This window comes from Lonchura striata, chromosome 35, assembly GCF_046129695.1.
Source record: "Lonchura striata isolate bLonStr1 chromosome 35, bLonStr1.mat, whole genome shotgun sequence".
Lineage (NCBI taxonomy): Eukaryota > Metazoa > Chordata > Aves > Passeriformes > Estrildidae > Lonchura > Lonchura striata.
This window is the reverse complement of record NC_134637.1, coordinates 874,114-899,970: the sequence shown is the minus strand read 5'-3', so window position 1 is coordinate 899,970 and position 25,857 is coordinate 874,114. Positions and strand designations below refer to the sequence as shown.

Genomic DNA, 25,857 nt, shown 5'->3' with positions numbered 1-25,857 from the left:
GTGAGACTCACCTGGGCACTCACCTGGGCACACCTGGGGGTGAAAAGAGGAAAAAAAATGAGGTTAAAAGCGGAAAAAATGGGGTTAAAAGGAGAAAAAATGGGATTTTGGGCACTAAAAATGAACCTGGGCACAGGTGAGACTCACCTGGGCACACCTGGGAGGTAAAATACAGAAAAAAATGGGGTTAAAACCAGAAAAAATGGGGTGAAAAGGAGCAAAAATGGGAGTTCTGGCACTAAAATTGAACCTGGACACACCTGGGCACAGGTGAGACTCACCTGGGGCAGGTAAAGCCCCAAAATTGGGGTTAAAAATCCCAAAATTGGGGCTCTGGGCAGTGAAACCGGCCCCAGTTTTGGGGTAATTTGGGGATTTTTTGGGTCTAATTTGGGGATTTTTTGGGTTTGATTTTGGGATTTTTTGGGTCTAATTTTGGGAAATTTTAGGTCAAATTTTGGCATTTTTTGGGACCAATTTTGGGATTTTTTGGGACCAATTTTGGGATTTTTTGGGTTCAATTTTGGGTTTTTTTGGGTACAATTTTGGGATTTTTTGGGATCCAAATTTTGGGATTTTTTGGGTTTGATTTTGGGATTTTTTGGGTTCAATTTTGGGATTTTTTGGATTCAATTTTGGGTTTTTTTGGGTTCAATTTTGAGATTTTTTGGGACATTTTAGGACCAATTTTGGGATTTTTTGGGTTTGATTTTGGGATTTTTTGGGACCAATTTCGGGGATTTTTTGGGACCAATTTTGGGATTTTTTTGGGTTCAATTTTGGGATTTTTTGGGATCAATTTTGAGATTTTTTGGATCCAATTTTAGGGTTTTTTGGGTCCAATTTTGGGATTTTTTGGAACCAATTTGGGGATTTTTTGGGTTCAAATTTGGGATTTTTTGGGTCAAATTTTGGCTATTTTTGGGTCCAAATTTGGGAATTTTTGGGACCGATTTTGGGACATATTTTGGGAATTTTTGGGTTCAATTTGGGGATTTTTTTCGGTCCAATTTTGGGATTTTTTGGGTCAAATTTTGGGATTTTTTCGTTCCGATTTTGGGACTTTTTGGGGTAATTTTGAGGATTTTTTGGGTCCGATTTTGGGATTTTTTGGGTTCAATTTTGGGATTTTTTGGGTCAAATTTTGGCAATTTTTGGGTCCAATTTTGGGATTTTTTTGGGGTCCAATTTTGGGATTTTTTGGTTCAATTTTGGCAATTTTTGGGTCCGATTTTGGGATTTTTTGGGTTTGATTTTGGGATTTTTTGGGGAACAATTTTGGGACTTTTTGGGTCAAATTTTGGCAATTTTTGGGTCCAATTTTGGGGTTTTTTTGGGGTCCAATTTTGAGATTTTTGGGTTCAATTTTGGGATTTTTTGGGTTCAATTTTGGGATTTTTTGGGACCAATTTTGGGATTTTTTGGATCCAATTTTAGGGTTTTTTGGGTCCAATTTTGGGGGTTTTTTTAATCCAATTTTGGGATTTTTTGGGACCAATTTTGGGTTGGTTTTTGGGGTAATTTGGGGGATTTTTGGGGTAAATTTGGGGATTTTTGGGGTAATTTTGGGGATTTTTGGGGGGATTTTTGGGTGGATTTTGGGCATTTTTGGGTAACTTTTAACCCTTTCCTCCCTGGATGATTCGGGTCAGTTTTGGGTGGATTTTTTGGGTTCAATTTGTGGCATTTTGGGTTAACTTTTAACCCTTTCCTCCCCAGCTGGTTCAGGTCAGTTTTGGGTCATTTTTCGGGTAATTTTGGGCATTTTGGGCCCATTTTTAACCCTTTCCTCCCCAGATGATTCGGGTCAGTTTTGGGTGGATTTTTGGGGTAATTTTGGGGCCCTTTTTAACCCTTTCCTCCCCGGATGATTCGGGTCAGTTTTGGGTCATTTTTTGGGGTAATTTTGGGGATTTTTGGGGTAAATTTGGGGATTTTTGGGCAATTTTTAACCCTTTCCTCCCCAGTTGGACTCAAGTGGATTTTGGGTTAGATATTGGGGTAATTTTGGGGATTTTTGGGTAGATTTTTGGGTGGATTTTTGGGTCGATTTTGGGCATTTTTGGGTAATTTTTAACCCTTTCCTCCCCAGCTGGTTCGGGTCAGTTTTGGGTCATTTTTGGGGGAATTTTGGGGATTTTTGGGGTAATTTTGGGTGGATTTTTGAGGTAATTTCGGGCATTTTTGGGTCATTTTTAACCCTTTCCTTCCCAGCTGATTCGGATCAGTTTTGGGTCATTTTTTGGGGTAATTTTGGGGATTTTTGGGGTAAATTTGGGGATTTTTGGGTCATTTTTAACCCTTTCCTCCCCAGTTGGACTCAAGTGGATTTTGGGTTAGATATTGGGGTAATTTTGGGGATTTTTGGGTGGATTTTTGGGGTAATTTTGGGGATTTTTGGGGCATTTTGGGTGGATTTTTGGGTCGATTTCGGGTATTTTGGGGTCATTTTTAACCCTTTCCTCCCCGGATGATTCGGGTCAGTTTTGGGTGGATTTTTGGGGTGATTTTGGGGATTTTTGGGCAATTTTTAACCCTTTCCTCCCCAGTTGGATTCGAGTGGATTTTGGGTTAGATGTTGGGGTAATTTTGGGGATTTTTGGGTCGATTTTGGGCATTTTTGGGCCATTTTTAACCCTTTCCTCCCCAGCTGGTTCGGGTCAGTTTTGGGTGGATTTTTGGGCTGATTTGGGGCAATTTTGGGCCATTTTTAACCCTTTCCTCCCCAGCTGGTTCGGGTCAGTTTTGGGTGGATTTTTTGGGTAATTTTGGGCATTTTGGGGCCGTTTTTAACCCTTTCCTCCCCGGATGATTCGGGTCAGTTTTGGGTGGATTTTTGGGGTAATTTTGGGCATTTTGGGGCCGTTTTTAACCCTTTCCTCCCCGGATGATTCGGGTCAGTTTTGGGTCATTTTTTGGGGTAATTTTGGGGATTTTTGGGGTAACTTTTAACCCTTTCCTCCCCGGATGATTCGGGTCAGTTTTGGGTGGATTTTTGGGGTAATTTCGGGCAATTTTGGGCCGTTTTTAACCCTTTCCTCCCCAGCTGGACGCCGAGGTCCAGGCCCTCCTGCGTCGCTGCGACGGCGACGGGGGGGGAGGGGCCGGGGGTGGGGGAGGGGCGGCCCCGCCCCCCGGGGACCCCCCCGGGGACCCCCCCGAGCCCCCCCCGAACCCCCCCGGGGACCCCGAGAGGAGAGGTGAGCGGGGGAGGGGAGTCCGGGGGGTTTTGGGGGAAATTTGGGGATTTTGGGGGAAAATTTGGGATTTTTTGGGGGGAATTTGGGGATTTTGGGGGGAAATTTGGGATTTTTGGGGGGAATTTGGGGATTTTGGGGAAATTTGGGGGTTTTGCGGGGAAATTTGGGATTTTTGGGGGAAATTTGGGAGTTTTGGGGGGAATTCGGGGTTTTTTGGGGGGAATTCGGGTTTTTTTGGGGGGGAATTTGGGATTTTTGGGGGAAATTTGGGATTTTTGGGGGGAATTCGGGGGTTTTTGGGGGAAATTTGGGATTTTTGGGGGGGAAATTTGGGATTTTTGGGGGGGAATTTGGGATTTTTGGGGGAAATTTGGGATTTTTGGGGGGGAAATTTGGGATTTTTGGGGGGAATTCAGAGTTTTTGGGGGGAAATTTGGGGTTTTGGGGGGAAATTCGGGGTTTTGGGGGGAAATTTGGAATTTTTGGGGGGGAAATTTGGGATTTTTGGGGGGAAATTTGGGATTTTTGGGGGGAATTCGGGGGTTTTGGGGGGAAATTTGGGATTTTTTGGGGGGAAATTTGGGATTTTGGGGGGAAATTTGGGATTTTTGGGGGGAATTCGGGGGTTTTGGGGGGAAATTTGGGATTTTTTGGGGGGAAATTTGGGGTTTTGGGGGGAAATTTGGGGTTTTTGGGGGGAAATTTGGGATTTTGGGGGGAAATTTGGGATTTTTGGGGGGAATTCGGGGGTTTTGGGGGGAAATTTGGGATTTTTTGGGGGGAAATTTGGGGTTTTTGGGGGAAATTTGGGGTTTTTGGGGGAAATTTGGGATTTTTGGGGGGAAATTTGGGATTTTGGGGGGAAATTTGGGATTTTTGGGGGGAATTCGGGGGTTTTGGGGGGAAATTTGGGATTTTTTGGGGGGAAATTTGGGGTTTTTGGGGGAAATTTGGGATTTTTGGGGGAAATTTGGGATTTTTGGGGGAAATTTGGGGGTTTTGGGGGGAATTCAGAGTTTTTGGGGGAAATTTGGGATTTTGGGGGGAAATTCGGGGTTTTGGGGGGAAATTTGGAATTTTTGGGGGGGAAATTTGGGATTTTTGGGGGGAAATTCGGGGATTTTGGGGGGAAATTTGGGGTTTTTGGGGGGAATTTGGGAATTTTGGGGGGGAAATTTGGGATTTTTGGGGGGAATTTGGGATTTTTGGGGGGGAATTTGGGATTTTACGGGAGAAATTTGGGATTTTTGGGGGGGAATTTGGGGGTTTTGGGGGAAATTTGGGATTTTTGGGGGTTTTGGGGGGAAATTTGGGATTTTGGGGGGAAATTTGGGAATTTTGGGGGGAAATTTGGGGGTTTTGGGGGAAATTCGGGGTTTTTGGGGGGAAATTTGGGAATTTTCGGGGGGAAATTTGGGATTTTTGGAGGGAATTTGGGATTTTTGGGGGGAATTCGGGTTTTTTTGGGGGGGAATTTGGGATTTTACGGGAGAAATTTGGGATTTTTGGGGGGAATTTGGGATTTTAGGGATTTGGGTGTGGAAATTTGGGATTTTTGGGGGGAATTTGGGATTTTAGGGATTTGGGTGTGGAAATTTGGGAGTTTTGGGTGGAAATTTGGGATTTTGGGGATTTAGGGCAGGAAATTTGGGATTTTTGGGGTGGAAATTTGGGATTTTGGGGATTTAGGGGTGGAAATTTGGGATATTTGGGAGGAAATTTGGGGTTTTGGGGGAAAATTGGGATTTTGGGGGAAAACTTGGGAATTGGGGACTTAGGGCGAGAAATTTGGGATTTTGGGTTGGAAATTTGGGATTTTGGGGATTTAGGGATGGAAATTCGGGATTTTTGGGGGGAAATTTGTGGTTTTGGGGGGAAATTTGGGGTTTTGGGTGGAAATTGGGATTTTGGGGACTTAGGGCGAGAAAATTGGGATTTTGGGGATTTAGGGTGAGAAATTTGGGATTTTGGAGTGAAAAATTGGGATTTTGGGGATTTAGGGGTGGAAATTCGGGATTTAGGGCTGGAAATTTGGGATTTTGGGGTGAAAATTCGGGATTTTTGGGGATTTTGGGGCTTTCAAGAAAATTTTGGGATTTCAGGAGAACTTTTGAGGATTTAGGGGTGGAAAATTGGGATTTTTGGGAGGAAATTTGTGGTTTTGGGTGGAAATTGGGATTTTGGGGACTTAGGGCGAGAAATTTGGGATTTTCGGGATTTGGGTGTGGAAATTTGGGATTTTTGGGTGGAAATTTGGGATTTTTGGGGGAATTTGGGGGTTTTTGGTTGGAAATTTGGGATTTTAGGGATTTGGGTGTGGAAATTTGGGAGTTTTGGGTGGAAATTTGGGATTTTGGGGTGGAAATTTGCTATTTAGGGGTGGAAATTTGGGGGTTTTTGGTTGGAAATTTGGGATTTTAGGGATTTGGGTGTGGAAATTTGGGATATTTGGGGGAAATTTGGGATTTTGGGGATTTGGGTGTGGAAATTTGGGATTTTTGGGTGGAAATTTGGGATTTTTGGGGGAATTTGGGGGTTTTTGGTTGGAAATTTGGGATTTTAGGGATTTGGGTGTGGAAATTTGGGAGTTTTGGGTGGAAATTTGAGATTTTGGGGGGAAATTTGGGATTTTGGGGACTTAGGGCGAAAAATTTGGGATTTTGGGGATTTAGGGGTGGAAATTTGGGATTTTGGGGATTTAGGGGAGGAAATTTGGGATTTTTGGGTGGAAATTTGGGATTTTGGTGATTTAGGGGTGGAAATTTGAGATTTTGAGGATTTAGGGGTGGAAATTTGGGATTTTGGGGGGAAATTTGGGATTTTGGGGATTTAGGGGTGGAAATTTGGGGGTTTTTGGTTGGAAATTTGGGTGTTTTTGGCTCGTTTCGGGGCATTTCTCGGCCGGGGGGGGCTCATTTGCATACATTAGCATGGCCCAATGGTTTGCAGAGGCGTGGGCGGGGCCCGAGGAGGGCGTGGCCGCCCCGCCCCCGCCCCGGCTCAGCTTCGCCCCCGAGGCCGTGGCCAGGCTGGGGGGGGCCCTGGGCCGGGCCCAGCGGGGGCTGCAGCACCTGGGGGGGCACCTGAGCGCCCGCCGTGAGTACCGGGCACACCTGGGCACACCTGGGCACACCTGGGCACAGCTGGGAGGGCCAGGACAAAAAAAACCGGGTGAAAATGGGGTGAAAAATGGGGATTTTGGGGGGTAAAAACACACCTGGGCACTCACCTGGGCACATTTTGGGCACACCTGGGCAGACCTGTGCACACCTGGGCACACCTGGGCACATTTTGGGCACACCTGGGGGTACCTGGGATATACCTGAGGGCACCTGGGCACACCTGGGCACAGCTGGGCACAGCTGGGAGGGGAGGGGGGAAAAAAACCGGGTGAAAATGGGGTGAAAAATGGGGGTTTTGGGGGGTAAAACACACCTGGGCACTCACCTGGGCACACCTGGGCACACCTGAGGGCACCTGGGCACACCTGGGCAGACCTGGGCACACCTGGGCACAGCTGGGAGGGCCAGGACAAAAAAAAACGGGTGAAAATGGGGTGAAAAATGGGGATTTTGGGGGTAAAACACACCTGGGCACTCACCTGGGCACACCTGAGGGCACCTGGGCACACCTGGGCACATTTTGGGCACACCTGGGCACACCTGGGCACAGCTGGGAGGGGCAGGGGGAAAAAACCCGGTGGAAATTGGGTGAAAAATGGGGATTTTGGGGTGTTTTGGGGGCGTAAAACACACCTGGGCACTCACCTGGGCACATTTTGGGCACACCTGGGCAGACCTGGGGGTATCTGGGCACACCTGGGCACATTTTGGGCACACCTGGGCACAGCTGGGAGGGGCGGGGGGAAAAAAACCGGGTGAAAATCGGGTGAAATTGGGGATTTTGGGGGTTTTGGGGGGGTAAAACACACCTGGGCACTCACCTGGGCACACCTGGGCAGACCTGAGGGCACCTGGGCACACCTGGGCACACCTGGGCACACCTGGGCACACCTGGACAAAAAAAACCCGGTGAAAATGGGGTGGAAAATGGGGATTTTGGGGGGTAAAACACACCTGGGCACTCAGCTGGGCACACCTGGGGGTACCTGGGCACATTTTGGGCACAGCTGGGCACACCTGGCACACCTGGGCACACCTGAGGGCACCTGGGCACAGCTGGGAGGGGCGGGACGAAAAAAACCGGGTGAAAATCGGGTGAAAAATGGGGATTTTGGGGGGGTAAAACACACCTGGGCACTCACCTGGGCACACCTGGGCACACCTGAGGGCACCTGGGCACATTTTGGGCACCCCTGGGCACAGCTGGGAGGGGCGGGACGAAAAAAACCGGGTGAAAATTCGGTGAAAAATGGGGATTTTGGGGGTTTTGGGGGGGGAAAACACACCTGGGCATTCTCCTGGGCACATTTTGGGCACACCTGGGCACACCTGGGGGTATCTGGGCACACCTGGGGGTACCTGGGATATACCTGGGGGTACCTGGGCACAGCTGGGAGGGCCAGGACAAAAAAAAACGGGTGAAAATTGGGTGAAAAATGGGGATTTTGGGGGGTAAAACACACCTGGGCACTCAGCTGGGCACACCTGGGCACACCTGGGCACATTTTGGGCACACCTGGGCATACCTGAGGGCACCTGGGCACACCTGGGCACAGCTGGGAGGGGAGGGGGGAAAAAAACCGGGTGGAAATGGGGTGAAAAATGGGGATTTTGGGGGTTTTGGGGGGGTAAAACACACCTGGGCACTCACCTGGGCACACCTGGGCACACCTGGGCACATTTTGGGCACACCTGGGCAGACCTGGGCACACCTGAGGGCACCTGGGCACATTTTGGGCACACCTGGGCACACCTGGGCACACCTGGGAGGGCCAGGACAAAAAAAACCGGGTGAAAATGGGGTGAAAAATGGGGATTTTGGGGGTTTTGGGGGGGTAAAACACACCTGGGCACTCAGCTGGGCACACCTGGGCACACCTGGGCACATTTTGGGCACACCTGGGCACACCTGGGGGTACCTGGGCACACCTGGGCACAGCTGGGGGGGGAGGGGGGAAAAAAACCGGGTGGAAATCGGGTGAAAAATGGGGATTTTGGGGGTTTTGGGGGGGTAAAACACACCTGGGCACTCACCTGGGCACACCTGGGCACACCTGGGGGTACCTGGGCACATTTTGGGCACACCTGGGCACAGCTGGGCACAGCTGGGAGAGACGGGGGGGAAAAAAAACCGGGTGAAAATGGGGTGAAAAATGGGGATTTTGGGGGTAAAAACACACCTGGGCACTCACCTGGGCACACCTGAGGGCACCTGGGCACATTTTGGGCACACCTGAGGGTACCTGGGCACACCTGGGCACAGCTGGGAGGGCCAGGACAAAAAAACCGGGTGAAAATCGGGTGAAAAATGGGGATTTTGGGGCTGGTTTTGGGGGACACCTGGGGAGGTTCAAAGGGGATTTTTGAGGATTTTTGGGGATTTTTTGGGGGATTTTTGGGACTTCCGGTGGAATTTTGGAATTTCCGGTGGAATTTCGGGAATTCCGGTTGGGTTGGAAGGAATTTTGGGGAATTTTTGGGGTGATTCCGGGGGATTTTTTTGGGAATTTTTCAGGATTTGGGTTGAGTTTTGCTGGGATTTTTCTGGATTTTGGGCAATTTTTTGGTGGGAATTTTGGGCAATTTTTATGGGAATTTTCTGGGAATTCTCCGGGTTTTGGGGATTTTGGGATTCCAGGGGATTTTTTGGGAATTTGGGACGAGTTTTGCCGGGATTTTCCTAGATTTTGAGGCTTTTTTGCATGAATTTTGTCCATTTTTGGGCAAATTTTGTCCATTTTTCGTGGGAATTTTGCCCATTTTTTGCGGGAATTTTGGCTGGTTTTTGTGGGAATTTTTCTTGGGATTCTGGGAATTTCGGGTAATTCCGGGGGATTTTTTGGAATTTTTCGGGATTTGGGTTGAGTTTTGCTGGGATTTTCCTGGATTTTGGGTATTTTTTTGTGGGAATTTTGTCAATTTTCTGCGGAAATTTTGACCATTTTTGCCCAAATTTTGTCTGTTTTTTTAGGGGGAATTTTGTCCGTTTTTTTGGGGAATTTTATCCGTTTTTTGTGGGAATTTTTTGGGGGATCCTCTGGGAATTCTGGGAATTTTGTCCGTTTTTCGCGGGAATTTTGTCCGTTTTTGCCCAAATTTTGTCAGTTTTTTGATGGAATTTTTCCCGTTTTCTGTGGGAATTTTTCTGGGAATTCTGGGAATTTTGGGTAATTCCGGGGGATTTTTTGGAATTTTTCGGGATTTGGGTTGAGTTTTGCTGGGATTTTCCTGGATTTGGGGCCATTTTTTGCGGGAATTTTGTCCGGTTTTGTGGGAATTTTATCCATTTTTTTGCTGGAATTTTGCCCATTTTTTGGGGGAATTTTGGCCATTTTTTGTGGAAATTTTGCCCGTTTTTTGCGGGAATTTTTCTGGGAATTTTGGGAATTTTGGGTAATTCCAGGGGATTTTTTGGAATTTTTCAGGATTTGGGTTGAGTTTTGCTGGGATTTTCCTGGATTTCAGTCCTTTTTTCGGGGGAATTTTCGCCCGGTTTTGCCCGAATTTTGCCCGTTTCTCGCCCGATTTTCGTCTGTTTTTCGCGGGATTTTTTTGGGAATTCTGGGAATTTTGGGTAATTCTGGGGTATTCTTTGGAATTTTTCAGAATTTGGGTTGAGTTTTCCTGGGATTTTCCTGGATTTCGGTCCTTTTTTGGGGGGAATTTCGCCCGTTTTTGCCCGAATTTCGCCCGATTTTCGTCTGTTTTTCGTGGGATTTTTTTGGGAATTCTGGGAATTTTGGGTAATTCCGGGGGATTTTTTGGAATTTTTCAGGATTTGGGTTGAGTTTTGCTGGGATTTTTCTGGATTTTGGGCCGTTTTTCGCGGGAATTTTGTCCGTTTTTGCACAAATTTTGTCCGTTTTTTCTGGGAATTTCGCCTGTTTTTGCCCAAATTCCGCCAATTTTTTTTGGGATTTTTTCGGGAATTCTGGGAATTTTGGGTAATTCTGGGGTATTCTTTGGAATTTTTCAGAATTTGGGTTGAGTTTTGCTGGGAGTTTCCTGGATTTCGGTCCTTTTCTTGCGGGATTTTCGCCCGTCTTTGCCCGATTTTTGCCCGTTTCTCGCCCGATTTTCATCCGTTTTTTGCGGGATTTTTTTGGGAATTTTGGGTAATTCCGGGGGATTCTTTGGATTATTTTTTTGGGGTTATTGTTGCTGGGATTTTCCTGGATTTCAGTCCTTTTTTTGGGGGAATTTCACCTGATTTTGCCCGTTTTTTGCCCGATTTTTGCCCGTTTTTTGTGGGATTTTCGCCCGTTTTTCGCGGGATTTTTTTTTTTTTTTGGGGCGGCTCCTCCGGAATTCCGGGAATTCCGTGTGATCCCGGATTTTCGGGAGCAGCGGAGCTGCCGGAGCCGGGCCGGGAGCTGCTGCGGGAGCTGCTGCGGGAGCACCGGCGGCTGCAGGAGCTGACGCTGGCGCTGCACGAGAAGCACCAGAGGGAGGCGCTGCAGGTGCGAGTCACGCGTGTGCCACGCGTGTGCCACCCGTGTCACCTGAGTGTCACCTGAGTGTCACCTGTGTCAGCTCAGTGTCAGCTCAGTGTCAGCTCAGTGTCACCTGTGTGTCACCTGTATAACACCCGTGTCACCTGAGTGTCACCTGAGTGTCACCTGTGTCTCACCTGTGTCACCTGTGTCTCACCTGAGTGTCACCTGTGTCAGCTCAGTGTCAGCTGTGTCTCACCTGTGTCACACCTGTGTCACCTGTGTCACCTGAGTGTCACCTGTGTGTCACCTGTGTCACACCTGTGTCACACCTGTGTCACCTGAGTGTCACCTGAGTGTCACCTGTGTCACCTGTGTCAGCTCAGTGTCACCTGAGTGTCACCTGAGTGTCACCTGTGTCACCTGTGTCTCACCTGTGTGTCACCTGTGTCTCACCTGTGTGTCACCTGTGTGTCACCTGTGTCACACCTGTGTGTCACCTGTGTGTCACCTGTGTGTCACCTGTGTAACACCTGTGTCACACCTGTGTCACACCTGTGTCACACCTGTGTCACCTGAGTGTCACCTGAGTGTCACCTGTGTCACCTGTGTCTCACCTGAGTGTCACCTGAGTGTCACCTGTGTGTCACCTGTGTAACACCTGTGTCACACCTGTGTAACACCTGTGTCACACCTGTGTCACACCTGTGTCACCTGAGTGTCACGTGTGTTAACTGCGTGTCACCTGTGTTATCTGTGTGTCACCTGTGTCACCTGTGTCACACCTGTGTCACCTGACTGTCACCTGTCTCACCTGTCTCACCTGTGTGTCACCTGGGTGTCACCTGTGTCATCTGTGTGTCACCTGTGTCTCACCTGTGTCACCTGTGTCAGCTCAGTGTCACCTGAGTGTCACCTGTGTCACCTGTGTCACCTGTCACTTGTGTCACCTGTGTCACACCTGTGTCATACCTGTCTCACCTGGGTGTCACCTGTGTCACCTGTGTCACCTGAGTGTCACCTGTGTCTCACCTGTGTCACACCTGTGTCACCTGTCCTGTGTCTCACCTGTCTCACCTGTGTGTCACGTGTGTGTCACCTGTGTCACCTGTCCTGAGTCTCACCTGTGTGTCACCTGTGTCACACCTGTGTGTCACCTGTGTCACCTGTCCATATCTCACCTGTGTCACCTGTGTCACTTGTGTGTCACACCTGTGTCACACCTGTGTCACCTGTGTCACCTGTGTCACCTGTCCATATCTCACCTGTGTCACGTGTGTGTCATACCTCTGTCACCTGTGTCACACCTGTCAGCTGTGTCACCTGTGTCTCACTGTGTCACCTGTCCATATCTCACCTGTCCCAGGTGAACCCTCCAGGAGCTTTCCAGTGAAATGACCCCAATTTATTCCATTTTTGGGATAAAATTTTGGGGTTTTTTGCATTTTTTTGGGATTTCCTTGCCTCACCTGTCTCACCTGTCCCTCACCTTTATCTCCCCTGTCTCACCTGTCCCAGGTGAACCCTTCAGGACCTTTGCGGTGAAATGACCCCAATTTATTCCATTTTTGGGATAAAATTTTGGGGTTTTTTGCATTTTTTTCGGGATTTTTTCGCCCCACCCACCTCACCTGTGTCTCACCTGTGTCTCACCTGTGTCTCACCTGTGTCTCACCTGTGTCTCCCCTGTCTCACCTGTCCCAGGTGAATCCTCCAGGACCTTTGCAGTGAAATGACCCCAATTTATTCCGTTTTTGGGCTAAAATCTCGGGGTTTTTTGCATTTTTTCCGGGTCTTTTCGCCCCACCCGTCTCACCTGTGTCTCACCTGTGTCTCACCTGTGTCTCACCTGTCTCACCTGTCTCACCTGTCCCAGCTGGCCGAGCTGCAGGACAAGGCGGGCTGGGCCGAGACCAAGGTGCTGGAGCTGGGCACCACGCTGGAGGGGCTGCAGTGGGACAGCGCCAAACTGCGCAAGCGCGAGGGGCGGCTGGACCGGCACCTGGCCGAGGCCCTGGAGCAGGTGACGCACCTGGGCACACCTGGGCACACCTGGGGGCAGCTGGGATACACCTGGGGGCAGCTGGGGTACACCTGGGCACACCTGGGCACACCTGGGATACACCTGGGTACGCCTGGGTACACCTGGGGGCAGCTGGGATACACCTGAGATACACCTGGGATACACCTGGGATACACCTGGGGGCACCTGGGCACACCTGGGATACACCTGGGGGCAGCTGGGGGCACCTGGGCACACCTGGGATACACCTGGGCACACCTGGGATACACCTGGGTACACCTGGGATACACCTGGGGGCACCTGGGCACACCTGGGGGCACCTGTCCATCTCACCTGTCCATCTCACCTGTCCATCTCACCTGTCCATGTCTCACCTGTCCATCTCACCTGTCCCAGCTCACCTGTCCGTGTCTCACCTGTCCCATCTCACCTGTCCATGTCTCACCTGTCCATGTCTCACCTGTCCATGTCTCACCTGTCCATGTCTCACCTGTCCCATCTCACCTGTCCATCTCACCTGTCCCATCTCACCTGTCCATCTCACCTGTCCATGTCTCACCTGTCCATGTCTCACCTGTCCATCTCACCTGTCCATCTCACCTGTCCATGTCTCACCTGTCCATCTCACCTGTCCCATCTCACCTGTCCATGTCTCACCTGTCCATGTCTCACCTGTCCATGTCTCACCTGTCCATGTCTCACCTGTCCCATCTCACCTGTCCATCTCACCTGTCCATGTCTCACCTGTCCATCTCACCTGTCCATCTCACCTGTCCATCTCACCTGTCCGTCTCACCTGTCCATGTCTCACCTGTCCATGTCTCACCTGTCCATGTCTCACCTGTCCCATCTCACCTGTCCATCTCACCTGTCCATCTCACCTGTCCATGTCTCACCTGTCCATCTCACCTGTCCATCTCACCTGTCCATGTCTCACCTGTCCATGTCTCACCTGTCCATCTCACCTGTCCATGTCTCACCTGTCCGTGTCTCACCTGTCCATCTCACCTGTCCATCTCACCTGTCCATCTCACCTGTCCATGTCTCACCTGTCCATCTCACCTGTCCATGTCTCACCTGTCCATCTCACCTGTCCATGTCTCACCTGTCCATCTCACCTGTCCATGTCTCACCTGTCCATCTCACCTGTCCATCTCACCTGTCCATGTCTCACCTGTCCATCTCACCTGTCCATGTCTCACCTGTCCGTGTCTCACCTGTCCATCTCACCTGTCCATCTCACCTGTCCATGTCTCACCTGTCCATGTCTCACCTGTCCATCTCACCTGTCCATCTCACCTGTCCATCTCACCTGTCCATGTCTCACCTGTCCATCTCACCTGTCCATCTCACCTGTCCATGTCTCACCTGTGTCTCACCTGTCCATCTCACCTGTCCGTCTCACCTGTCCCATCTCACCTGTCCCATCTCACCTGTCCCATCTCACCTGTCCATCTCACCTGTCCATGTCTCACCTGTCCATGTCTCACCTGTCCATGTCTCACCTGTCCATCTCACCTGTCCGTCTCACCTGTCCATGTCTCACCTGTCCATCTCACCTGTCCATCTCACCTGTCCGTCTCACCTGTCCATCTCACCTGTCCCAGCTCACCTGTCCATGTCTCACCTGTCCATGTCTCACCTGTCCATGTCTCACCTGTCCATGTCTCACCTGTCCATCTCACCTGTCCATGTCTCACCTGTCCGTCTCACCTGTCCCAGCTCACCTCGGGCTCCTACGGCTGCGGCAGCTCCGGCGGCTTCCAGGGGGGTCAGATCACGCTCAGCGTGCAGAAGGTAACCGGGAATTCGGGGACAATTCCAGGGATTTTGGGCAAATCCGGCAAATTTGGGCAAATTCCGCAGTTTTTGGGGAAATCTTCAGGAATTTGGGGAATTTTTTGGGGAATTTTGGGTGGTTTTTTTCCCCCAGTTTTGAGATTCCAAATGCAGATCGGGGTCAGATTTGGATGGAATTTCTGTGGATTTTTGGGATTTGTGTTGGAATTCTGGAATTTTGGGGTTTTTGTGGGAATTCTTTGGGAATTTTGGCTTTTTTTCCTGGGAGTTCTCTGGGAATTTTGGGATTTGTGGAATTTTGGGAATTCTTTGGGAATTTTGGGTGTTTTTCCCACAGTTTGAGATGCTGAACGCGGATTTGGGATAGATTTGGATGGGATTTTGGGGTTTTTTTCTGGGAATTTTTCTGGAATTTGGGGATTTTTGTGGGAATTTTCTGGGAATTTTTGGGAATTGTGGAATTTTGGGAATTCATTGGGAATATTAGAATTCTTCCCCCCCAGTTTTGAGATGCAGAATGTGGATTTGGGGCAGATTTGGATGGAATTTCTGTGGATTTTTGGGGTTTTTTTCAGGATTTTTTTGGGGAAATCTTTGGGAATTTTTGGAATTGTGGAATTTTGGGAATTCTTTGGGAATTCCGGGTGTTTTCCCCGCAGTTTGAGATGCTGAACGCGGAGCTGGGCTGGGTTTGGATGGAATTTCTGTGGATTTTTGGGGGTTTTTTCTGGATTTTTTGGGGAATTTTTTCGGAATGTTGGGAATTGTGGAATTTTGGGAATTCTTTGGGAATTCTGGGTGGTTTTTCCCCAGTTTTGAGGTGCAGAATGCGGATTTAGGGCTGGATTTGGATGGAATTTCTGTGGATTTTTGGGGTTTTTTTGGGGTTTTTTTTTGGGGATTTGTTTTGGAATGTTGGGAATTGTGGAATTTTGGGAATTCTTTGGGAATTCCGGGTGGTTTTTCCCCGCAGTTTCGAGATTCCAAATGCGGATTTGGGGCAGATTTGGATGGAATTTCTGTGGATTTTTGGGGGTTTTTTTCGGGATTTTTTTGGGGAAATCTTTGGGAATTTTTGGAATTGTGGAATTTTGGGAATTCTTTGGGAATTCCGGGTGGTTTTTCCCACAGTTTGAGATGCTGAACGCGGAGCTGGGCTGGGTTTGGATGGAATTTCTGTGGATTTTTGGGGTTTTTTTGGTATTTTTTTGGGGATTTGTTTCGGAATTTTGGGAATTGTGGAATTTTGGGAATTCTTTGGGAATTCCGGGTGGTTTTTCCCCAGTTTTGAGGTGCAGAATGCGCATTTGGGGCGGATTTGGATGGAATTTCTGTGGATTTTTGGGGGTTTTTTTCGGGATTTTTTTGGGGAAATCTTTGGGAATTTTTGGAATTGTGGAATTTTGGGAATTCTTTGGGAATTCTGGGTGGTTTTTCCCCGCAGTTTCGAGATTCCAAATGCGGATTTGGGGCGGATTTGGATGGAATTTCTGTGGATTTTTGGGGGTTTTTTTCGGGATTTTTTTGGGGAAATCTTTGGGAATTTATGGAATTGTGGAATTTTGGGAATTCTTTGGGAATTCCGGGTGTTTTCCCCGCAGTTTGAGATGCTGAACGTGGAGTTGGGCTGGGTTTGGATGGAATTTCTGTGGATTTTTGGGGGTTTTTTCTGGATTTTTTGGGGAATTTTTTCAGAATGTTGGGAATTGTGGAATTTTGGGAATTCTTTGGGAATTCCGGGTGTTTTCCCCGCAGTTTGAGATGCTGAACGCGGAGCTGGAGGGGAACCAGGAGCTGGCCAACTCCCGCATGGCCGAGCTGGAGAAGCTGCAGCTGGAGCTGCAGGCGGCCGTCAGGGGCCAGGAGAGGCTCAAGGTGACACCTGGGGACACCTGGGGACACCTGGGGGGATTGAGGGACACCTGGGGACATCGGGGACATTGGGGACATTTGGGACATTGGGGACACTTGGGACATCGGGCACATTGGGGACATTGAAGATTTTGGGGACATTGGGGACATTTGGGGCAATGGGGACATTGGGGACATCGGTGGGATTGGGGAGACTTGGGACATTGGGGACATCAGGGACATTTGGGGACATTGGAGACATTGGGAATTTTGGGGACATTGGGGAGATTGAGGACATTTGGGGACATTTGGGGACACTGGTGGGATTGAGGGACACCTGGGGACATCGGGGACATTGGGGACATTTGGGGACATCGGAAATTTTGGGGACATTTGGGGACATCGGGGAGATTGGGGACATCAAAGACATTTGGGGACATTGGGGGGATTTGGGGACATTTGAGGACTTTGGGGACATTGGGGGGATTGGGGACATTGGGGGGATTTGGGACGTTTGGGGACATCGGGATTTGGTACATTGGGAGGGATTTGGGGACATTGGGGGGATTGGGGACATTGGGAATTTTGGGGACATCGGGGGGATTTGGGACATTTGGGGACATTGGGGACATTTGTGACATCAGGGGGATTTGGGGACATTGGGAATTTTGGGGACATTTGGGGACATTGGGGACATCAAAGACATTTGGGGACATTGGGGGATTGGGAGATTTGGGGACATCGGGAACATTTGGAGACATTGGGGACATTGGGGACATGGAGGACATTTGGGGGGTTTGGAGATTTTGGGGACATTTGGGGGGTTTGGGACATTTGGGGACATTGGGATTTGGTACATTGGGAGGGATTTGGGGACATTTGGGGACATTGAAGGGATTTGGGACATCGGGGGGATTGGGAGATTTGGGGACATCGGAAACATTTGGAGACATTTAGGGACATTTGGGGACATTGGGATTTGGTATATTGGAGGGATTTGGGGACTTTGGGGACATTGGGAGGATTTGGGACATTTGGGGGATTGGGAATTTTGGGGACATTGAGGACATTGGGGGGATTTGGGACATTTTGGTCATGGAGGACATTTTGGGGGCACTGGGGACTCAAATGGTTCCAGGGGTCACTCATTGGTCACTCAGGGTCACTCAGTGGTCACTCAGGTCACTCAGGGTCACCCATTGGTCACTCAGGGTCACTCATTGGTCACTCATTGGTCACTCGGGTCACTCATTGGTCACTCATTGCTCACTCAGGGTCGCTCATTGGTCACTCAGTGGTCACTCAGGGTCACTCATTGGTCACTCGGGTCACTCATTGGTCACTCATTGGTCACTCATTGGTCACTCAGGGTCACTCATTGGTCACTCATTGGTCACTCAGGGTCACTCAGTGGTCACTCATTGGTCACTCAGGGTCACTCAGGGTCACTCAGGGTCACTCATTGGTCACTCAGGGTCACTCATTGGTCACTCATTGGTCACTCATTGCTCACTCAGGGTCACTCAGGGGTCACTCAGGGTCACTCATTGGTCCCTCAGCTGTGACTCAGTTTCCCTTTACCCGCCCAATTGTCACTGCGCTCGTTACCCAAGGAAGCCACTAACGAACCCCTCGCCTCCGAGGCTCCGCGGGGCGCCCCGGGCGTGACTCAGTTTCCCCGTCCCCGCGCAGGTGGCACTGCGCTCGTTACCAGGAGGCCACTAACGAACCCCTCGCCTCCGAGGCTCCGCGGGGCGCCCCGGGCGTGACTCAGTTTCCCCGTCCCCGCGCAGGTGGCGCTGCGCTCGCTGCCCGAGGAGGCCGTGAAGGAGGCCCTGGAGTACAAGGTGCTGCAGTCGCAGTTCTCGCTGCTCTACCACGAGAGCCTGCAGGTGAAGACGCAGCTGGACGAGGCCCGGGCGCTGCTGCTGGCCACCAAGAACAGCCACCTGCGCCACATCGAGCACATGGAGGTGGGCCCCGCCCATCCCCCACACCTCCGGGTGTCCCCCCGGGGTGTCCCCCGGGGGTTTTGGGGCGACTCGGGGGCGTCTGGGGTCAGGGAAATGGCAAGGATTGGGATTCAAGATGGCCGCCGGTGCCATAAATGGCGTAAGGCCGTATCCAAGATGGCGGCGGGCGGCATAAGTCCCACAATGCCTTATTCAAGATGGCGACCGGTACCACAAATCCCATAATGCCTTATCCAAAATGGCTGCCAGAACCATAGATCCCATTATGAATCATCCAAGATGGCCGCCGGCGCCATAAATCTCATCATGCCTCATTCAATCCCATAATGCCACATTCAAAATGGCCACCGGTACCACAAATCCCATCATGCCCCATCCAAGATGGCCGCCAGCACCATAAGTCCCATAATGCCTTATCCAAGATGGCAGCCCGCACCACAAATCCCATTGTGCCTTATCCAAAATGGCTGCCGGCACCATAAATCCCATTGTGCCTCATTCAAAATGGCCGCCAGCGCCATAGATCCCATTATGCCTCACTCAAGATGGCCACCAGAACTACAAATCCCATCATGCCTTATCCAAGATGGCTGCCAGCACCACAAATCCCATTGTGCCTTATCCAAAATGGCTGCCGGCACCATAAATCCCCTTGTGCCTCATTCAAAATGGCCGCCAGCGCCATAGATCCCATTATGCCTCACTCAAGATGGCCACCAGAACTACAAATCCCATCATGCCTTATCCAAGATGGCTGCCAGCACCACAAATCTCATCATGCCTCATTCAAAATGGCTGCCCGCACCATAGATCCCATTATGCCTTATGCAAGATGGCAGCCGGTACCACAAATCCCATCATGCTTCATTCAAAATGGCCACTCTTGCCATAAATCCCAAAAATGCCTCATCCAAGATGGCCACCAGAACCACAAATCCCATCATGCCTCATTCAAAATGGCCGCTCTTGCCATAAATCCCAAAAATGCCTCATCCAAGATGGCCGCCAGAACCACAAATCCCACCATGCCTCATTCAAAATGGCCACCAGCACCATAAGTCCCATAATGCCTCATCCAAGATGGCTGCCAGCGCCATAAATCCCATAATGCCTCATCCAAGATGGCAACCGGAACCACAAATCCCATCATGCCTCATTCAAAATGGCTGACGGTACCACAGATCCCATTATGCCTCATTCAAAATGGCCACCAGCACCATAAGTACCATAATGCCTCATCCAAGATGGCTGCCAGCGTCATAAATCCCATAATGCCTTATCCAAAATGGCCGCCAGCACCATAGATCCCATTATGCCTCACTCAAGATGGCAGCCAGAACTACAAATCCCATCATGCCTCATCCAAGATGGCGGCCGGCGCCATTTTGGAGGCGGATCCTGCTGACCCTGGGGGGTCACGTTGGGTTTTGAGGTCCCAAAAAAACAAAACAAAACAAAAAAAAAAAAAAACAGAAAAAAAAATTCTCAAAAATTAATCTAAAAACTTTCTAAAAAATCCTTTGAAAATTTCTCAAAAAATTCCTTAAAACAAATCCCAGAAATTTTTAGGGAATTTTTCTTCTAAATGAGAGGAAAAAAATGTGAGTTGATGGAGAAAAAAAACAGAGAAAAAAATCAAAAAAAATGGGGGAAATGGCAAAAAAATCTAAAAAAACCCAAAAGTGCACAGAAAAAAATCCTAAAAAATTCCCAAAATTCCCAAATTTTCCAGAGTGACGAGCTGGGGGTGCAGAAGCGGCTGCACCCCGAGGGGATCCTTGGGGCAGGTTGAACCACTGGTCCCAAAAAGCCCCAAAATGGCCCCAAAAATTCCTTTAAAAATTCACCAAAATATCCCCAAAAAATCTTTAAAATTTCCTTTAAAAATCAAAAAAAATTCCTTTAAAAATCCCTGAAATTTTTAGGGGATTTTTCTCTTAAATGTGAGGCAAAAAAAAAATCTTAATTAATGGAGAAAAAAAGCAAAAAAACCCACAAAAAATTGGCAAAAAATCGCCGAAAAACGACCAAAAATCGCTAAAAAATTGGAAAAAAATCCCAAAAAATTCCCAAATATTCCCAAAATTCCCAATTTTTCCAGAGTGACGAGCTGGGGGTGCAGAAGCGGTTGGCACAGAGGGGATCCAGCCTGGATCAAAGTCCCAAAAAATCCCTGGGGAAATCCTTTAAAAATCAAAAAAAACTTCCCTAAAACATCCCAAAAATTCCTTTAAAAATCCTGGAAAATTTTAGGGGATTTTTCTTCTAAATGTGAGGAAAAATATTCGAATTAATGGAGAAAAAAAAGCAAAAAAAATCGGAAAAAAAAGGGAAAAATTGGCAAAAAATCACCAAAACACCCCAAAAAAAATGCAAAAAAATTCCCGAAATTCCCAAATTTTGCAGAGCGACGAGCTGGGGGTGCAGAAGCGGCTGCGCACCAAGGGGATCCTTGGGACAGGTGGAAGCAATGGTCGAACCAACAAAAACCCAAAAAACAACAACAACAACAAAAAAAAACCCTCAAAAATTTCCTAAAATCTTTCCAGAAAATTCCTTTTAAATTTCCTTAAAATTCCTTTAAGAATTCCAGAAAATATTAGGTGATTTTTCTTCTAAATGAGGGGAAAAAATTTGAATTAATGGAGAAAAAAAATCGAGAAAAATTGGCAAAAAAATCACCAAAACACCCCAAAAAAGCATAAAAAAAATTGCAAAAAAATTCCAAAAATTCCCAAAATTCCCAAATTTTCCAGAGCGACGAGCTGGGGGTGCAGAAGCGGCTGCGCACCGAGGTGATCCAGCTGGAGGATACGCTGGCCCAGGTGCGCAAGGAGTACGAGATGCTGCGCATCGAGTTCGAGCAGAACCTGGCGGCCAACGAGCAGGCGGGTGAGCACACCTGGGCACACCTGGGCACACCTGGGGGCACCTGGGGCGGGCAAAACACCAAAAAAATGGGGTTAAAAGGAGAAAAAATGGGGTTAAAAGGAGCAAAAATGGGGTTTTGGGGCGCTAAAAATGGGGTCAGGGACACCCGGGTGGTTCTGGGCACACCTGGGCACTCACCTGGTCACACCTGGGCACACCTGGGCACACCTGGGCACTCACCTGGGCACTCACCTGGGCACACCTGGGCACACCTGGGCACAGCAGGGGCATGTGGGAGGCGCCATCTCCCCTGTCTCACCTGTCCCAGGTGAATCCTTCAGGAGGTTTGGAATGAAATGACCCCAATTTATTCCATTTTTGGGATAAAATTTTGGGGTTTTTTGCCAGTTTTTTGGGGTTTTTTTCCTCACCTGTGTCTCACCTGTCTCACCTGTCCCAGGTGAATCTTCCAGGAGGTTTGGACTGAATTATCCCAAATTTATTCAATTTTTGGGATAAAATTTTGGGGTTTTTTGCTGTTTTTTGGGGTTTTTTTCCTCACCTGTCCCTCCCCTGTCTCACCTGTCCCAGGTGAATCTTCCAGGAGGTTTGGACTGAATTATCCCAAATTTATTCAATTTTTGGGATAAAATTTTGGGGTTTTTTGCTGTTTTTGGGGTTTTTTTCCTCACCTGTCCCTCCCCTGTCTCACCTGTCCCAGGTGAATCCTCCAGGAGATTTGCAGTAAAATGACCCCAATTTATTCCATTTTTGGGATAAAATTTTGGGGTTTTTTGCTGTTTTTTGGGGTTTTTTCCTCACCTGTGTCTCACCTGTCTCACCTGTCCCAGCTGAATCCTTCAGGAGGTTTGGACTGAATTATCCCCAATTTATTCAATTTTTTGAGATAAAAATTTGGGGTTTTTTGCCAGTTTTTTGGGGTTTTTTCCTCACCTGTCCCTCCCCTGTCTCACCTGTCCCAGGTGAATCCTCCAGGAGATTTGGACTGAATTACCCCAAATTTATTCAATTTTTGGGATAAAATTTCGGGGTTTTTTTCGGTTTTTTCAGGATTTCCTTGCCTCACCTGTCCCTCCCCTGTCTCACCTGTCCCAGGTGAATCCTTCAGGAGCTTTGCAGTGAAATGACCCCAATTTATTCCATTTTTGGGATAAAATTTTGGGGTTTTTTGCTGTTTTTTGGGGTTTTTTTCCTCACCTGTCCCTCACCTGTCCCACCTGTCCCAGCTGAATCCTTCAGGAGGTTTAGACTGAATTATCCCCAATTTATTCAATTTTTTGAGATAAAATTTTGGGGTTTTTTTGCCATTTTTTGGGGGTTTTTTTTCCTCACCTGTCCCTCCCCTGTCTCACCTGTCCCAGGTGAATCCTTCAGGAGGTTTGGAATGAATTATCCCAAATTTATTCAATTTTTGGGATAAAATTTTGGGGTTTTTTGCTGTTTTTTGGGTTTTTTTTTCCTCACCTGTCTCACCCGTCACAAGGTTTGCAGTGAAATGACCCCAATTTATTCCATTTTTGGGATAAAATTCTGGGGTTGTTTTCCGTTTTTTCAGGATTTCCTTGCCTCACCTGTCCCTCCCCTGTCTCACCTGTCCCAGGTGAATCCTTCAGGAGCTTTGCAGTGAAATTACCCCAATTTATTCCATTTTTGGGCTAAAATTTCGGGGTTTTTTGCCGTTTTTTCGGGGTTTCTTTGCCCCACTCGTCCCTCACCTGTCCCTCACCTGTCCCTCCCGTGCCTCACCTGTCCCAGGAGAATCCTTCAGGAGCTTTGCAGTGAAATGACCCCAATTTATTCCATTTTTGGGATAAAATTCTGGGGTTTTTTTCCGTTTTTTCGGGATTTCTTTGCCTCACCTGTCTCACCTGTCCCTCACCTGTCCCTCCCCTGCCTCACCTGTCCCAGGTGAATCCTTCAGGAGCTTTGCAGTGAAATGACCCCGATTTATTCAATTTTTGGGCTAAAATCTCGGGGTTTTTTGCCGTTTTTTCGGGGTTTCTTTGCCCCACCCGTCCCTCATTTGTCCCTCCTGTCTCACCTTTATCTCACCTGTCCCTCACCTGTGTCACCTCTCACCTGTGTCTCACCTGTCCCAGGTGAACGCTCCAGGAGCTTTGCAGTGAAATGACCCCAATTTATTCCATTTTTGGGATAAAATTCTGGGTTTTTTTTCCGTTTTTTCGGGATTTCCTTGCCTCACCTGTCTCACCTGTCTCTCACCTATCCCTCCCCTGTCTCACCTGTCCCAGCTGAATCCTCCAGGAGGTTTGGAATGAAATGAACCCAATTTATTCAATTTTTGGGATAAAATTTTGGGTTTTTTTGCCGTTTTCTCGGGGTTTTTTTTCCTCACCTGTGTCTCACCTGTCCCAGGTGAACCCTCCAGGAGCTTTGCAGTGAAATGACCCCAATTTATTCCATTTTTGGGCTAAAATCTCGGGAGTTTTTGCCATTTTTTCGGGGTTTCTTTGCCCCACCTGTCCCTCACCTGTCGGGTCCCACCTGCAGGCCCCATTAACCGCGAGATGCGGCACCTGATCAGCTCCCTGCAGAACCACAACCACCAGCTGAAGGGCGACGTGCAGCGCTACAAGCGCAAGCTGCGCGAGGTGCAGGCCGAGATCAACAAGGTGGGCGGGGCCTGGCCCCCGGGGGGCGTGGCCAAAAAACCAGGGGGGGCGTGGCTTAAATGGGAGTGGTCGCTTTAAGTGGGTCTGGCCCCTTTAACTGGGCGTGGTCCCTTTAAGAGTGGGCGTGGCCACTTTAAGAGTGGGTGTGGCCGCTTAAAAATGCGCACTGTCCCTTTAAGAGTGGCCGTGGTAATTTTAAAAGTTTGTGGTCCCTTTAAGAGTGGGTGTGGTCCCTTTTAGACTGGGCGTGGCCACTTTAAGAGTGGGCATGGTCCCTTTAAGAGTGGACATGGCCCCTTTAAGAGTAGGTGTGGTCACTTTAAGAATGGGTGTGGTCCCTTTAAGAGTGGGTGTGGTCACTTTAAGTGGGTGTGTCCCTTTAAGAGTGGGTGTGTTCCCTTTAAGTGGGTGTGGTCCCTTTAAGAGTGGGCGTGGTCCCTTTAAGAGTGGGCGTGGTCCCTTTTGTAGTGGGCGTGGCTCCTTTAAGAGTGGATGTGGCCCCTTTAAGAGTGGGCGTGGTCACTTTAAGTGGGTGTGATCCATTTAAGAGTGGGCGTGGTCTCTAAGAAGTGGGCGTGGTCCCTTCAAGAGTGGGCATGGTCCCTTTAAGAGTGGGCGTGGCTACTTTAAGAGTGGGCGTGGCTACTTTAAGAGTGCGCAGACCCTTTAAGAGTGGGCACTGTCCCTTTAAGAGTGGGCGTGGTCTCTTTAAGAGTGGGTTTTGTCCCTTTAAGAGTGGGTGTGGCCCCTTAAAAAGTCGGTGTGGTCTCTTTAAGAGTGGGCGTGGTCACTTTAAAAGTGGGTGTGGCCACTTTAAGAATGGACGTGGCTCCTTTAAGAGTGGGCGTGGTCACTTTAAAAGTGGGCGTGGCCCCTTTAAGAGTGGGCGTGGCCACTTTAAAAGTGGGCGTGGCCCCTTTAAAAGTGGGTGTGGTCACTTTAAGTGGGTGTGGTCTCTTTAAGAGTGGGTGCTGTCCCTTTAAGAGTGGGTGTGGCCCATTTAAAAGTGGGCGTGGTCTCTTTAAAAGTGGGTGTGGCCACTTTAGAATGGATTTGCCTCTAAGAGTGGGCGTGGCCCCTTTAAAAGTGGGCGTGGCCCCTTTAAGAATAATCAGGGCTTCTGTAAGAGTGGGCGTGGCCCCTTTAAAAGTGGGCGTGGCCCCTTTAAGAATAAACGTGGCTCCTTTAAGAGTGGGTGTGTCCCCTTTAAAAGTGGGCGTGGTCACTCCAAGGGGCGTGTCCACCTTCAAATTGACCTGCGGCCCCTTTAAGATCAGGTGGGCGTGGCCACAAGGGAGACCGCCCCCTTTAAAACAAGGGGGCGTGGTCTCATTAAAATATTCAAATGAGCGCGGCTAAAAGGGGGCGTGGCCACTGACTCCGCCCCCTTTCCCCTCCAGCTCCGCCTCCAGGCCAGCGGAGCCCCTCCCCCGCCCACCCCCGCCCCTCCCCCGCCCCCTCCCCCCTCCCCAAGCCCCGCCCCCTCCTCAAGCTCCGCCCCTCCCCCTGACGAAGCCCCGCCCCCTCCCCAAGCCCCGCCCCCTTCCGACGACAAAGAGGGCGTGGCCTCCTCAGGCCCCGCCCCCTCCCAGGACCCGCCCCCTCCGCCGCCGCCGCCCAATAAGGAGGAGGAGGAGGAGCCCCCAGGCCCCGCCCCCCTCCCAAGCCCCGCCCCCTCGCAAGCCCCGCCCCCTCCCCGCCCCCAGGCCCCGCCCCCTCCCCGGCCCCGCCCCGAGCGGGGGGCGGGGCGGGAGCGGCCCAAGGGCGGGGCCGAGGACGGCAAGAAGAAGGACTCGGAGGTGCTCAAGCAGCTGAGGGCGGAGCTGAAGTGAGTGGGGATATGCTAATGAGATGCTAATGAGGGGCGTGGGGGGGTCGCGGGAGGGGCGGTGAGGCGATTTGGGGGGGGTTGGGAGGGGGTTTCGGGGAG

General features: G+C 49.5%; 1 protein-coding gene and 1 long non-coding RNA gene across 2 annotated transcripts in view; one reads left to right on the top strand and one right to left on the bottom strand.

The window, feature by feature from the left end:
* LOC110482120 (E3 ubiquitin-protein ligase BRE1B) overlaps positions 1 to 25,857 on the top strand; it is a 49,621-nt gene that overhangs the window by 5,204 nt on the left and 18,560 nt on the right. Inside the window, exons 4-18 of the mRNA XM_077789549.1 lie at positions 1,720 to 1,728; positions 2,093 to 2,101; positions 2,550 to 2,583; positions 2,730 to 2,738; positions 3,047 to 3,110; positions 6,150 to 6,296; positions 10,670 to 10,782; positions 12,632 to 12,778; positions 14,501 to 14,575; positions 16,334 to 16,453; positions 18,223 to 18,402; positions 21,159 to 21,294; positions 23,806 to 23,927; positions 25,328 to 25,369; positions 25,637 to 25,755. Of these exons, the coding sequence (XP_077645675.1) occupies positions 1,720 to 1,728; positions 2,093 to 2,101; positions 2,550 to 2,583; positions 2,730 to 2,738; positions 3,047 to 3,110; positions 6,150 to 6,296; positions 10,670 to 10,782; positions 12,632 to 12,778; positions 14,501 to 14,575; positions 16,334 to 16,453; positions 18,223 to 18,402; positions 21,159 to 21,294; positions 23,806 to 23,927; positions 25,328 to 25,369; positions 25,637 to 25,755 (1,326 nt within the window). The remainder of the gene's footprint in view (positions 1 to 1,719; positions 1,729 to 2,092; positions 2,102 to 2,549; positions 2,584 to 2,729; positions 2,739 to 3,046; positions 3,111 to 6,149; positions 6,297 to 10,669; positions 10,783 to 12,631; positions 12,779 to 14,500; positions 14,576 to 16,333; positions 16,454 to 18,222; positions 18,403 to 21,158; positions 21,295 to 23,805; positions 23,928 to 25,327; positions 25,370 to 25,636; positions 25,756 to 25,857) is intronic.
* Positions 13,317 to 13,764, bottom strand: LOC144247898 (uncharacterized). Its single transcript, XR_013341362.1, has 4 exons — positions 13,744 to 13,764; positions 13,605 to 13,687; positions 13,508 to 13,561; positions 13,317 to 13,406 (listed from the first exon to the last, which is right to left on the bottom strand). It is a non-coding gene; the product is annotated as an uncharacterized LOC144247898 (long non-coding RNA).